The following is a 15981-nucleotide window of genomic DNA, read 5'->3' on the forward strand; positions in this document are numbered from 1 at the left end:
AAACAATCTCTAAGTTTATCAAATTAAACTTCAAAATCATGAAAAATATGTCTGTAAATTCTGCTCTAGGATGGTGTGGGCATGTCAGTTGAATGAGCTGAAGCCACATCCACTCACGAGAAATACGATCCTCTCACATTTTAATTAATCTTTCTGATCAGAGCGCAGCAACAGAAGTTGGGGATTAGATTTACTGTTTTCTGGTACAAATTGCTCTGTTATGATGCCTTTAATGACCTGTAGGCCACCGTGGCTGATAGAATTGGGAAATTTACCTCACAATAAACAAAAATACAGAATGTTACATTTTAGTAAAGGCATTAAAATCCGGTAACAACAGACTGTATAGAGATGAACTGCAGGGGGATTTTATGTCATTGTGGCCTTAGGGGGGCGGGGTAATTCCCCATCAAGACTGGTGATGTCATGTTCTCAGATATTTGCCCTGCTAAAATTTAGACTTATGGTCTAAATCAAGAATTCAGTCACACATACATCTCAGTGTTTTCCAGTGATTACAGCACCTTATCAAACATATCTAGTGTGTTAAGACACAAAAGTTGGATTTCATTTTAGAGGGACCTTAAAGGTGTCACATTTATAAAGAAAAAACTTTCAAAGCTATATTATTATCTACTTCACAACCTCAAAAATGTATAGTAGTGATTGATTTCCTAGGAAGAAAAATACGGGAAATAAATGTTTTGCATATTAATGATCAGAAAAAGATAAAAACAGTTACAATTCTGTAAATATGATTTTAAAAACTTGAAATGTTGTATAATGTATGATGTCAAAATTAAGAATTTTTAAAGTCTGACATTTTTGGTTGGGTTTCTTATTTTTACAACTTTGCATGCTAATTTTTTCTTTTTTTTTTCTAAAAAAATGTAAACTTTTTACTCAAAACTGTGAACTTTTTTTTTATGAATGGATCCTCTTTATTCTTATTTTTTTCTTAGGATGGCCAGCCATACATTATTTTTCTAAACATGATTTTGAAAAAAAAAAAAGTGCACATTTAGTTTTTGACGTCTGAGCAGACAGGACCTGCCCCCCCCCCAAGGTCTTTGGCAACACCCCCCACCTACCCCAGGTTGGGAACCGATGCATTAGAGGTTAGATCTCCAGAGATGGATCAGGCCAGGATTCCCCCTGCCTTGGGCCTTTGCCAGCAGTTGTGGAGAGTCAGCGTTTCCTAAATATAATTGTTTCCTCTAAATATATGTTTTTGATACGAGTGTAAATAGCTGTTAAATGTGGTACCGCCTCTCTGTGAGGACACAGCAAAATAGTGCAGCGGGGCAGGAGAGGGTTGTATTTTTAAAATATTTTTAGCCCTATGAATCACAGATCTTTCATGTTTCTAAATCATTTTGAGTGCCTGAACCTTGATCTTTTATACAAAGTCGTTGGTCTCACGTTTCCCTCTTTTTAACGAAGTCCATTCCATGAGCATAGAAGGTTTAAATGAATCTGCTGTCTCCTTTTTTAATAATGGAAATCTGTCTAACCTGACTTTGAAGGTCAACTCAATCATGCCTCTAATTACACATAACTCTTATGCTTCATAAAATAATTTTTCAGAAAAGGGTTATAAATGATTCACCCTGTAGGATGTGCGTCAATGGAGGAATGAGCTATTCAGACCAAAAACATTTTAACCAGTCAGTCAACATGGTCACTTCTGTTAAAAAAAATCCACATTCTAATATGGGACCTAAAGAGACATCAGGGCTTTTGAGGCCAGCCTCAAGTGGATATTTGAGGAACCGCAGCTTTTGCACTTCAGTGCTTGCTTCCTTTTTCAACACTTGAGGTTGCTGCCTTGTTGTAATGTGTACGGTCATTGTTAATGCTGTCTCCATGGCATCATACTTTAAGTGTAGTGGTGCTTAAAGAAGGGAGAATACTCTTAATTATCCTGTGCATTTTTAAAGCAGCCTATCCAGCAAAAATTCACCACCATGCAGTATAAGCAACGACAAGTGAGGCCATCTTGCATATTCAGTTCACTTAAAAATGGACCTTCATTCCCACATTGTCTCTCAACTTCTGCTGCTTCAGGGAGTGAGGGTCATTACGAGATAAACAGATTTGAAGACCAGTTATTCCCATCACCACTGGCCCACTGAGTACAGACTGAGACATTTACATGATTCTGCATTTTTAGTTAACGAATCCATAATTCTTAGCAGTGTTAGGGGTAATGCCTTACAGAGCGACTTTTTTTGTTGCCTTTACCATCTGAGGAGAGAGGACTGAGAAGTCAGTGAGAGTGGGTAAACAAGATTTCCACCTTTAAGCGCTGAGATTCTGGCTGTTTGTGGACATAATCTGTTTTGTGTGTGTTGTGTTGTTTTTGTCATGTCATTTCTCTCTACACTCTACTGGAACAAAAACGTTTCATCTGTCATTATTTGTATTCATGTTAAGTGGACTTAAGCTTGTACCTATAAAAAGTATTTACCCTCTTGGATGTTTTACCCTCGTATCAATTTTATAAATCAGTCATGGTCAATATAATTTGGCTTTTTTGACAATAAAAGAAACTTTTAAGTTTAATCTTAAATCTTTTTTTATCTAATCTTTTTCTTCTTAAAGTACCTAATTTAACAAAGGTCCAGCCAATTAGTGCTAATAGTCTCACCATTAGTGAAACAGGAATCACCTGAGTGCAGTCAGTGTGTCTCAAGTGATTGAAACAAGAACACTCCAAACAACTCAGAGAAAAGGTTATTGAAAAAATAGATGTCAGGGGATGGATATAAAAAAATTCCAAGGCACTGAAGTTCAGTTAAAACCATCATCAAGAAATGGAAGAAATATGGCGCACATGTAAATCTGCCTAGATCAGGCTGTTCACACAAACAGAGTGACCGTGCAGGAAAGGGTCTAATGAGAGAGGCCACCAAGACATCTATAGCTGCCTTTCCACCAGGTGGACCAGTTTGATTGAGTAGGGTACGCTAAACATCAAAATAGTTTGAGTTTCTTCACTTGGTGGGCAGGCTGTATAGGCTATGAATGTGAAATCACATGTAGCGTGAGTCTGCTGGTCCAGCTGCTGATTTGTAGAAAGGATGGGTGACAGAAAGGAATAAGCAGTAAACAGCTTTATTTCAGCTGAAATAGCTTTTTAAAAAAAATAACTACATCTTAATGATGTCAACCACAGTCAGCACAGATCCTCAGCTGATGGAACACATGTACAGAAACATTTTGAGTTGTAACGATAAGTTAATATGCGAATGTATCCAGTCTATAACCGTTTATACAACATAAGATTGGCCCCCCCTATGGAAGGGTGCCAAAAAGTGGGATGGTATGGGAAGCTCAAGTCCATTTACCATGGTGTCCATACCCATTTACATGCCACTGATGAAGCAGTAGGAGCAAATTAGAGTTGTCAGTGTGCCCAAGGACACTACGACCCGACCCCACAACCTTCTGATTGAGAGACAACCGACTCTATCTAAGCCACAGTCGTCATATGTTCATGCTGGGATTTATAATATAGGTTTATCACATTTTCAGCATCTGCAAAGATTTTTTAAAAAATCAGTCTGGGCTCAGCGTTAAATTTTCAAAATTAAATGTGGATACACTTCCCATGAAGATTGAGTTGTTTATTCTGTGCAGGTTAAAAGTTGAACTACCTGTGTTTTCCCCCTGAAAATGTAGGCAAAACTTCCACTTTATCTTATCCAGTTCAGACAGGAAAACACAGCAATACAGCCAGGAAATATTATAAAGTGGATCTGACTACATTGCATCACACAGTACCCAGTACGCCCCCAGTCCAAATCGAGCAGGGTAACCTCGAAGCCCTCACCACGCTGAGCGGCAAACACAGCGAGCTCAGATCATTCGCTCAGACTCTACAGCTCAGGGCAGCACTTCAAAGCCAGCGTGCAGCCCAAAGTTGAGCAGCAGTGGTAGAAAGTGTTCAAAGGAATGTAGCCTGTTTACTATTGACTTTGCAACAATTACCCAAGCATATGTGTGTGTAATTAGATAAGGCAGCCAGTTGTTCTCTAATGCGGCAAATCAAATTAACTAAAGATGCCACATTGATTTCTTTGTGTTCCTTAAATTATTCATCTTCACTCGCAGTGAACCAGCCAGCCAGCCACAAAAGAGCTTTTCTAACCTGTCTGCCCCCTGAACACACACATATACACACACAAATCGTTTGTTTGGTGAGATCTGTCCAAGCACCTTTTCAATATTTCTACCACCACAACTCTGCAAATTGACCCTCCTGAAAAGAGCGCCTTTGCAGTGTTATGGAAATGCCCAGAATTCCTATTAACTCCGATTGCACCATCCTCTGCTATTGTTGTCATGTACGTGTATGCATACGTGTGAGAAAGAGAGACGATGGGGAGAAAATGTGTGCATGTGTGGCGGCACAAACTGCACCGCCATGAGGATTCATGAGGCACGCAGGCTGCAGACAACCACGTCTCCGGCTGCTCCATTGACGTCCTGTTCTCTGGCATGTTGTGCACAGGGAGATCAATATGACCTTACCTCCACCACCCACTCCTTTGAAACTTAATTACTGATATTCAGCTACAAAGTCATCATAGTCTGGCTGTCAATATTCATTGGGGATCATTACGGGCCTAATAAAAGAGGTTATTTACGGGCTGCTCTGCTGACACCGGCCCAGGTCCAGGGATTCAGCTCCAGCCATCTCAATTTGCTTTACCTCCCTCCCTCTCTTTCTTTCTCTCTCCTTCCTTCTCTCTCCCAGAAGCACTGACCTGAAAAAGAAAAATTGACAGCAGAGAAAGGAACAGGAGGGGAAGACGGAGGGTGAATTCTTCTGGCACAGCTTTTAATTCTCTTGGCTGTGGTTGGAGATTTTTCAGCCGCTATATCCCCTAAATTTGAACTTTGCCTGCCACTGGCATCACACCCGTACCCAAAAAGGGATATTTCCTGACATTTAGAGAAATGTCGCGCAGAGCCTTTTTCCTCCTTGCGACAACACTGTTTTTAACTTCTAGGCTGCAACATCAATTATTGTGTTCTCAAGGCAGCAGCGCCGTTCTCCAGGTTCCTCTGCAGAAAGTCATTTCATCTGGAACAAAAGCAGCGCCACGGGCTGCACAGCTTCCATTTCTGACATTGTAGGGCAACAAGGCAACAAGGGTTGTGTGATTGCCATATGTTAATTCATTCAATAAATCAATAGCTTCAATTTAATTGAAATGGCCATCCGGTGAAAAGTGGAACAGTGAACCCTGTAGATCAAAAGAGGAACTGCGTTGTCTCGCTCAGTCTCACACATCTGCTTTTGTCTCCACGCACACACACAAATATCCCCATGTTCAAACACACGCTCACACACACGTGGCTCTGCAGTTTCCTCCTCCTGTCTTGATTAATATGGTCCACTTTACATCAGTACACTGGAAGCCGACGCACACTGTGCTGCCTTCCCTGAGCAATTAGCGGAGGGGCTCCACCAGCGTCGGATTATCAACAACAAGATGCCTCCTGACGCGAGCCCTAAAGCCTGCTGACTTATTCATATGTGTTTACTTTAAAAGCCTCTGCCCTGGTTTTTGTGGGTGGGCTGCATCTGAGCTGAATTAAGAACAACATCTGGGGACGGGGGAGAGGAGGAGATGAGGCACACGGTGACAGCAAAGAGGTGGCTGAAAGAGACGGGGAGATGTTTTGGTGCAAATAGATATAAGAGAGGAAAGAACTGATAGGACAAATCAGAGTCAGGAAGTGTTTCATGCACCTGGATCAATTATTTGCAGTCTGTTGGTTGTTGAGGATTAGTCTGTTTGTAGGCGCCAGATTAATAATTCCTCCTGTAGTGGCTGAACCTCTTTCACGCTGAAGTCTAAGCTGTGACTGATACGGTTATGTTTTCTTTGCGGTTTCTCATCCCCTCATATATGTGGGAGCATGAATAATTAAATGAACCATAAGAATCTTATTTAACACTATTCTGTCTGTCTCTTCTGTCTGCAGTGATCCAAACAAACCTGTTCCCCAGGACACAAAGTTCATCCACACCAAGGCGAACCGCTTCGAGGAGGTGGCCTGGTCCAAGTACAACCCACAAGACCAGCTGTACCTGCACATCGGCCTGAAGCCGCGCGTGCGAGACCATTACCGCGCCACCAAAGTGGCCTTCTGGAAACACCTAGTGCCCCACCTGTACAACCTCCACGATATGTTCCACTACACCTCCACCACCACCAAAGTGCCCCCGCCGGAGACCACCCAGAACACCCTGTCCACCAAGAGGCCCAACGGGAAGACCAACTGGCCATTCAACACCAAGCGGCCGCCCATGTCACCGGCCTACAACAGCGAGGACAAAGACTCGTGGAGCGACGATGAGGAGCCGGGGCCGCTGGTGGTGGAGAACCCGAGGGATTACTCCACAGAGCTCAGCGTCACCATTGCCGTCGGCGCTTCTCTCCTGTTTCTGAATGTGCTTGCCTTTGCGGCGCTCTATTACCGTAAGGATAAGCGGCGGCAGGACTCCGGGCATGGGCAGCCGAGCCCTCAACGCCAGACCACCTCAAATGACATCGGCCACCACGCCCCAGAGGAGGAAATCATGTCGCTGCAGATGAACCAGACGCACCACGAGTGCGAGGCAGGGAACAGCAACGAGGGCACTCTGCGTTTAGCCTCGCTGCCTGACTACACGCTCACTCTGCGGCGCTCTCCGGACGACATCCCCCTCATGACCCCTAACACCATCACTATGATCCCCAACTCTCTAGTAGGCATGCCCAACCTGCACCCCTACAACACTTTCACAACCGGATTCAACTCCACCGGTCTGCCGCACTCCCACTCCACCACCCGCGTATAGCTTTAAGGAGGCCGGGGGCCAGCCAGCGCAGGCAGGGGGGGAGGAGGAGCAGGAGGATGAACGATACGGAGGAGAGGATTGTGTTTTATAAATATCACAGGGAGGGGGAGGGCTACAGAGGGAGGGGAGGGGAAGGGCATGAGTCGGATTAAAACGTGAAGAGATTTAACTAGACTTTTACTACGAGGAGAGTTGCTGAGAGCTCTCTATGGATGTCAAGTTGTGCAGAGCTGCCAAAATCAAACTGCTCCCTTTCTCCTTATCAAGGGGAGGGGGTCTTTCTGCAGTGTTTTTTTCTAAAGTAATCATTTTAAAAGCCTTTTTAAGCAGACTGAGAAGATATCAACACTTTTTTTTCTTGAATTCATAACAAAAACAAAGAGAAGTGCTTTTTATTTCCCATTCCTTCCTCCTGTGGGAGACACATCTCGAACAATGGCCTCTACGTCAATATTCGCAAAATGTTTTTAATTGCTTCTTTGTTTTGTTTTACGTTTCAATGCCTTACAAAGCTTGTTCTTTTTTGTCATGATTTCTATTCCCCTAGACTATTCCGAGTGGAGTGTGTTACAAGCAGACGAGACTCAAAGATGAGAGACTGAAACCAGGAAGGGAACTGAGAGGATATGCAGATGTAGAGATTTTTTTAAACCCACTTTGGGCAACTCATTTTTCTTTCTGTTGCAACACAACAGCAACACAAATGATGTTACTTTTTTTGTATCTCGTATAGAAATAATTTGTCCGGGACAGCTCTTGCCAAGAGATGAGACGGCAGAGATAAATACTATGTTACTGTGATTGTTTTGTTAAGAAAAAAAAGTGCATCTTTTACAGCCAATTTCTCTGTTAAGCTATCTGATATTATCTCCAACACAAAAGTGTGCACGTACACATGCTGCTTAGAGCACCGGTGTGTTTGTGTGCATGAGAAAATGATTTCCAGTTCCCTGCGTGCAGGCGTGGTGAAGAGGCTGAGATAAAGGAAGAGACACATTGTCGGAACTTGCAGAAGCAAAAGTGGTGAGTGAGTGAGATTGTGTGCGCGAGAGGATGCGTGTATGCCTGTGTGAGTCCGTGCACCTGTTTTTTTGTTTGTAGGTTGTATAATGTGGTTTCAACGGGGGGGTGGGGGCTGAGTACTTTCTCATGTTGTTGATTTTTTGGTTTCACCACCAATAGTGTTTCTGCTGCGTCTCTGGGTGTCTGTCTTTGCGAAATAGCACTTTTGTTATTTTCAAAGTTATATATGTCTAATTTTGCTTAAAGATTACAAAATAAAAGTCTATTATTTTATGTGTAAGAGAAAAAAATAGCTAAAGATTCAACTGAACTAACTGACATGATTCCATTGACTTTGTAAGAGTTCCTCTTCAAAAGCAGACAGTGGCCTGTTTGCACTGATAAACCCACATCAGTGCACTCTTGTATTTCTTTGAATATATATATAAATATGGGCATACATACATATATGTATAGGGCTTCTATGGAGATATCACCCCCATTTAATAATGTTCAGACAACAAAGCAGCAACACAAATGACTTCTATGTAACATCCCAAGCTAAAACCGTCCCTGGTGTCTTTCTAAGAGCTCTATATGTATATTTATGTATAAAATATTTAATATTTATTTATGTATACCAGATGCATACATGCTGATTGTGCCATGTGCCAAATTAAAACTGTAAAAAAATGAAGAATATAAAGTTTCACAAAACTTCTTTCTCCTCTCTTGATCAAAGTTTCTTTCCTCCCTTTTATAGCTTTCGATTATTTCCATTTTGAATGAGTTAAAAAAAAAATTCTTGCAGCAAGTGCAAGTCTCCCCCCAGGACTTCCTCTCTACCACCCTCTTCCTCTCTCCCTCTCCCTCTCTTCTTTTCTCTCGCTGAAACCTTTGAGAAAAACAGGCTAACAGCTTGGGGCCTATCTGCGTGCATAACTCCAGATTTTACTGTAATTCATGCAAAGTAGTGCTGCAGCGATGGGAGATTGTGAAGAGATTGCCTTGATGTACTCACACTGCATCCTATTATATGTTATTCTCTGGGAGAAAACTGGAGTTATTGATTCTGCGAGTAAAACTGACAATTTTCATTAGGCATCTGGGCGTAGTACAGATTGTCTTCAGTGTTATGGCAGCAACTTGACCCGCTATCCTAGAAAAGTGTTACCACCTTAGATTCACTTCTGTGTTGTCTTTACTGATCGGTGCCACTGCAGAGCAGGGAGCACAGTCTGGTAAGCTCATCACCAATGCTGCCACCAGCAGAGAGAGAGGCGGGGTATTTGAGGGGAAATGCTCAGAGACTGATCTGAGTCATCTTGTTTTTGCTCTTCTTGCTTTATACGGGGCTGACCTCCTCATCAGGAGCCAAGCCACAGCAAGTCTGAAGAACTAAGCATGTGGTTTCTACCTGGTGTTGTCTCATTCATACAGAAAGGTTAAATAAAGTTTCTGTGCTGATGTTCATGTCTTGAGTATAGATTAATCTAAGCGTGCTTCAGTAGATTAATACTACTGAATGTTAAATAGATGAGAACCTTTTTAATAAAAGCTGTTATTAAAGATTTGATGCACATGGAATACTTAAAGGGCAAGTGTGTAAGATTTGACTGGATGTATCTGCAGAAATTAATTATATCTTTTTTTATTGGAGCACCAGTAGTATTGTGGTTATGTCTGCCTGAACTGCATACAGGGGTTGTTGTTCTTAAAGCTGGCAGCTCTCTCTCCCATGCTTCTGGAGGTAACCACTATCCTGACTTTCAAAATTAAAGACATGAAAAATAAATAATTATAAAAGATTTTTAAAAATCATTTCATTCAAGTTTGATTAGTTCATCAGGTCAGAACTGGTATCAGAATGAAGTGACTAGTAAAAACATAGTTAGGGGGTATAGGCTATCATCCTGCTTTGCCTATCTCAGCATTTTTGTCACTCTATGGATGAATGAAAAAGCTGGGTTCAGAACAGCACAAAGGGGATTGATTTTAACTTTTAATTTAATTGATGCATCAAATAAGCACCAACTACACACTGGATTAATTTATCCAAGCCATATGTTTTACATTTTATCTTGAGAGCTGCAGGGCGGTGCAGTGGTTTGTGCTGTCGCCTCACAGCAAGAGGTCCCTGGTTTGAATCTCTCTCAGTCAAAACCATAATCATTAGGTTAACTGATGGAATGGACTGCCTACCACTATATGACAGCCCCATGGTTGATTGGTGGTCAGTCAACTGTGTTCTGCATGCAAAAATTGGGGTAAACCAATGGATTTGGGGGGTGAGGAGGGGGATGGATGGATGGCTGGATGGATGGATGGATGGATGTGAGTTAAACCATTAACAAGGTAGGAATTTCCGTGAATATGTTTGTATGCAAAACATCCAACCTCCTTTGATATAACTTAGAAGAGTGACCCCAAGAGGTTTCATCCAGAGTTTTGTTTGCTAAAACAACCCAGTATTTTGTCAGGGAGTTACTTCCCTATATGCCCATTTAAGTAATGACATAAAATACATAGATTTTCAGGCAAAACTGCTATTTTCGACCATAAGAAGCAAGAAAGACTGAACTGAATAGACATGTAAGAAACACTGAGCTCAAATACTGCATTTCAACTTTTCATCTTAAAGGTCAACTGATTATAAATGTGGCCAATCATTAAGGCTGAAATTTGGCTATTGGACAATTATCGGTATTTGCACTGTATTTATACATTTATAAATTTAATGAATCAAAAAGATGCTACTTAGGTGACACTTCAAAGGCTGCCTTCCTTTCTGGCTTTATTTTTACTCTCTGGAGTAAGATGGCTTAGCAGTTAGGTCGTGCTCCATGTATGTGTGTGGCCCAGCTTCAAGTCTGGCATGTGGCTCCTTTACTGCATGTCTCTCCCCCACTCTTTGACCTCTGACTCTGACTCTTTCCACTGTCTTCTCTAGATGTCAAATGAGTACTAGCTAATCAACATTTAAACCTGGGTATCACTGATATAGTCAGCATATGGTATCACTCCTCGTTTTCCTGCTGTTACTGTGTTGCTCTGTGACGTTTCGATTGCCGATAGAGCTAGGACTACATCGTTTATTCTTAATTTTTTTGATCTTGCAGTTTTGCTTTTGCCAAATAAAATACATTTTGTATGTCAAGATAAATGCTTATTGGTCTTAGGAACTACTAATAATCATCCCTAAAACAAACAATATTGGTAGACCCATAGCCCACTTCTCACTTTAAACCATACTGCAACACGTGACTCTGTACAAATAGCCTTAAGGTTTGTAATAAAAAAAAGAAGATGAAAAGTCCTTCTGAAAGTAAGATAAAAGAAACAATTAAAAACTCCACTGGGTTATGAAAACTAAACTATGGATATCAAACTACATCAAACATGTGTGACTGATTCTCCCTTGTGCACAATCTTAGAATAAATCCTGCATCAGCTTCCAGAGAAGTTCACCTTTATGTTGAACCATATCAACAAGGGCTTCCTTCCCTCTTTTTTCCCAGTGTCATTTCATTAAATCCCCTGAACTTAATATGAGTGCATAGAGCTCTGCAATATCATTGCTGGTGCTTGAGCTTTGGCACTCATCAGTCTCTGTCATCCTACAGTGCACTGAGTGTCAAATCTAATCAATGAATCTTGTGACGGCACAGTACAGACGAAGCTGTCCAAATGACAGTACTATGTTTAAAAATGTTGGAATACTTCACATATGGGGGGGGGGTATATAAATGATAAACTGAAATGATAATATGAATGATCTAGATCCATGCACTAAAGATAATTTTAAAAATGTAAACATTTTTAATTGATAGGCTGAAAGTATTAAAAATACATCAATGCACCTACAAGATGTAGTGATGATGGTGGTTGCCACTAAAAAAACAGCGTGTCACTACATCCTGAAGACATCATAAGCCAATATGCATTGCTGTATTTCTGATATTTCTAGCCCTATGAATGGATTCTCCAAAGACCGACAGAGAAACACCAAGTTTTAATTTGAAACAGCTTTATTCAGTGTTTTTTCTGGTTTTAGTAAGCATGTGTTTTTGTTCTGCAGAGGAGGCGGCCTCTACCTATCATTCAGCTCCTGTGAAAACCATGTTTAAGTTGAACACTGATAGACTCTTTACCATAAGCCCCTTTAAACAAGCAAATGACAGCTCATCTTTCTGCCTCTCATGGTGTTTTTCCACTGAACTGTTGAAGGGAAAAAGCAGATTTTTCACTTTTAACTTCATCATTCAGCTTCAGGTAAAATCACCACATTGGTTTGTTTCAAAGATGAGACTTCATTGTACTCCTGGTAGTAACCTTGTAAACAACAAAAGTAGATTCTTAAAAGAGGTTATCTGATGTTTTTGAAGTTGGGTTGTATAAAGTAGTTGGTAATAGTAGTGGCATTACCCTGGAGTGATTTCATCGTGCATTGTCCCTTTAAATAGGACATGCTTTGGGAAGCTAGGCTATATTGTGCAACAGAGGGGTACATGTTTTCCTAATAGTTTTGCAAGTTTTAGGTCAAAATGGGCCAAAAAATACTTGTTGGCTCTGAAATTATTGGCACATTTCATTTTGCAACCAGAAAGCCTCTGTGTTTGGTTCTATTTCCTGCTGTTCTTCCACCTCAGCATATCTGATCACCTGAGTCTGCATGCTTTTTCAGGGGAAACATGAAGTTACAAATCTAAAACAAGTTATTTTAGCTTTCCACTTCAACAGCTGACACATTATTTTTGTTAAACTTACTTGGATGACAAATTTTCAATCAGCCTTTCTGGTCAGGCTCAGTTTGGCCAATTTATCTCCCGAAAGTTGAAAAAGGTTCATAAAACACTAGAGTTAAGTAACACAGGGAACTCTAGATGCGCAGTGATGCAGGCTGCAAGCATATGTGGGTCGCTATCCTCAATCAATGGCCAGAAAAGAAGTGTTGTGAACTCCCACTTGTGACAAGAGTAGCTCTGTGGTCGTAGGCATGGGCTCAAAGCTTGCACACCTCCCAACAAGGTAACTAGGGATCTTTCCTGCTAACCAGTCTCCACTTAAGATTTTCTCTCTCTTCCCGCTGAGTCTCCATCTGCAGAAGTTGTCCTTCCGTGTGCTCCAGGACATAGGAGTATCCCCGAGTATCCACAGCATGTCATCATCACTTGAGTTAAAATGGCTCATTTCAGCCTTGTTTTACTTTAGTTTGTTGTTGTTTCCTCTAAAGAAGCCTGCAGACTCATATAGCTGATCAGATACGCTGGTAGCCGAAGCTTTTTTGCAAAATATTGCCAAGCACAGAGGCTTTCTGGGTGAAAAATAATACGTCTCATAGCCTAAGACTTGCTAAATTACATGGAGCAACTGTAGCACTATATATACTTACTTCCCTGCCAGTACAACCAGCAAGTCTTCTTAAATGGGAAACACTCACTGAAATCACTGGAGGCCGATGCCACTACAATTGCAAAGTACCTCATACAGTCCATCTTCAAAAATACAGAAATATTCTTTTAAGTTCCTCTTTTCTGTCAGAGCATTTCACTGTGCAAAGTGACGCTGCTGAATAACATGAATGCAGAGATCTGACTGACAAGTCAACTTCATCCTCAAGGATGAATCAATGTAGAAAAAATTGAGGTTCAGCTCTGCCAGCAGTTGACAAAACCCGCCAAACTGTTGACATTTATTTTATTGCTTGAAACCACTTCTACATCCTACACATCTGTCCTTTCAAAATTGTTTTTACTTTTTGTCAAGGTTCAAAAACATCTTGCCTCATGTCCTCTTCACTTCAATGGAAGCTGATGGATTTTTCTGTGGGACTCCAAGCATTGAAATGTGACTTTTTTTTTTTTTTTTTTTTTTTTTTTTCAAAAAAATGTGACACTTAATTCCAGAGTGAGAAAAGACGTCCTTGTTGCTGTAGAAAATCCTCAGAGCACATTCTTTAGGATAGAGATCAAGTGTTTTAGGGACTATTATGTTGGTATCAAGTAGTTCCAGTAATAAAAAACATTCATGGTTTTGAATTTAATAAAATGTAATTTTTCCACCACAACACATAACTTTAACAGTCAATCTAACAACTTCGCTGGGGAGAATGGTGTGTATCTCATTTTTACAGAGCACCCTGATCTTCTGTTTTCAGCACTATGTAACTTTGGCAGAAGGCTGTGGGTTTTTTGCATGAAGTGTTTACAGCTTAACAGCGCCAATCCACACATTGTGGACAAACATCACTGCAGATATTATTTATAACAGATTATCATTTAACTTTTGGCTGTTTTATTATCAGCGTCAGAAATCCATATGCCAGAAATTCAGTGCCTATAAAAAGTATTCACCTCCTTGGATGTCTTAACCCTTTTATTGATTTTATGAATCAATCATGATCAATATAATTTGGCTTTTTTGACTAAAAAACCTCTTTAATTTCAAAGTAAAAACAGATAAGTTGGTATTTAGTACATCCACCTTTGGCTTCAATCACAGCCCTGAGTCTGTGTGGACAGGTCTCAATCAGGCTTGCAGATCTGGACACTGTAATTTTGGAAGATCTTCTCCCAGGCCTCAGTTCTCTTGCTGAATGAATAATATTGTTCTCCAGGATTTTCATATATTTTTCTGCATTTGTTTTACCATCTACCTTTACAAGCTTTTCAAGGACAGCTGCTGAGAAGCATCCCCACAGCATGATGCTGCCACCTTCTCTCTTTACTGTGGAGATGGTGTAATTGTTGTAATGTGCAGTGTTTGGTGTCTGCCAAACATAAGGTCTTGTCTAATGGCCAAAAGCACCGTTTTGGTCTCATCAGACCAAAGAACATTCCTACACTTGACCATAAAGTCTCCCATATGCCTTTTGGCAGAACAGTGGCTTTTTCTTTGCAACTCTCCCATAAAGATTTGACTGCTGAAGAACTCGGTCATTAGTTGTTGTCTGCAGAGTCTCTCCCATCTCAGCTGCTGAAGCTTGTAATTCTTTCAGAGTAGTCATAGGTGTCTTGGTGGCTCTGTAGTCTTCTTCTTGCACAGTCATTTGGTTTGTGAGGACGGCTGCATCTAGGCGTATTTACACATGTGCCATATTTCTTTCATTTTTTTGATGATGGATTTAAATGAACTCTGTTTGATGCCTTGGAAAAATGTTGTATCAATGTTTGTATCAATCCTTGGATTTGGTTTAATGGTAACCAGGAATACTGATTAACCAGTGACTGGACCTTCCAAACACAGGTATCTTTACTACAATCACTTGAGACACATTCACTGCGCTCAGGTGATCATTTCATAAGCTGTGAGACTATTAGCACCAATTGGCTGGACCTCGGTGACCTTGCTGATCTTCAAATTGGTTTAAGTTTTAAATGGTCCAATTAATTAGCTTTTAAATCAGCGTCTCCCATGCAGCCATTTGCCATGGTGTGCTGTAATAATACTGTACCTAGTCTGACAGCATGGTTCATCTTCTCACAATGACTTGCACTGTTTTACAATAGTGCAGTTGCACTCAGAGGCCTTTGGTAGGCGCCAAAGAGCATCAAACCCATTCCTACATACTGTTGCTTTAACTGCTCTTTTCATGTCATTTCTAGACACAAGGCAGTTTTTCTGAACAGAACCCTTCGTACATCCTAAAAACACCTAATGGTGGACAAAGTTAGCATTCCGCTAGCTAGATTTTTTAAACAGGAGTTAAAAATACCACAGGAATGCACTCCAATAACTTAAATATCAACCTTTATTGATGTTTCAAAAATGTGTATTTGCCATTAAAAGAAGACTTGTGCTGTCCTGAAGTATTTCTAAAAAATTTGTTGAGCACCAACACACATGACAAAGTTGGTTAAGAACAATGAAGTACTAAAATTGCTCTTTCATATATATATATATATATATGTATATATATATAAAATCAGGTGATTGCAAGTGTATTCTAATGTAATTGAACAGTTAGATTTAAATATATTTTTCTCATCTGTTCTTAACTATTTGATTCATCATTACAGAATGTTTCTTTTTAGTCAAAGCAGGTGCATCCACTTAGGGTGATTCAATTTGGACACAAGTTGCATAAAATTTTACAACGATACCTGAAAAAAATAGAATGA

At 40.5% G+C, this 15981-nt stretch overlaps 1 protein-coding gene across 1 annotated transcript in view; it reads left to right on the forward strand.

Annotated features, from left to right (window-relative positions):
* nlgn3a (neuroligin 3a) overlaps positions 1 to 6859 on the forward strand; it is a 241061-nt gene extending 234202 nt beyond the window's left edge. Inside the window, exon 6 of the mRNA XM_041797607.1 lies at positions 6001 to 6859. Within this exon, the coding sequence (XP_041653541.1) occupies positions 6001 to 6859 (859 nt within the window). The remainder of the gene's footprint in view (positions 1 to 6000) is intronic.
* Positions 6860 to 15981: the final 9122 nt, after the last annotated feature.

The sequence above is a fragment of the Cheilinus undulatus genome, linkage group 10 (assembly GCF_018320785.1).
Source record: "Cheilinus undulatus linkage group 10, ASM1832078v1, whole genome shotgun sequence".
NCBI lineage: Eukaryota > Metazoa > Chordata > Actinopteri > Labriformes > Labridae > Cheilinus > Cheilinus undulatus.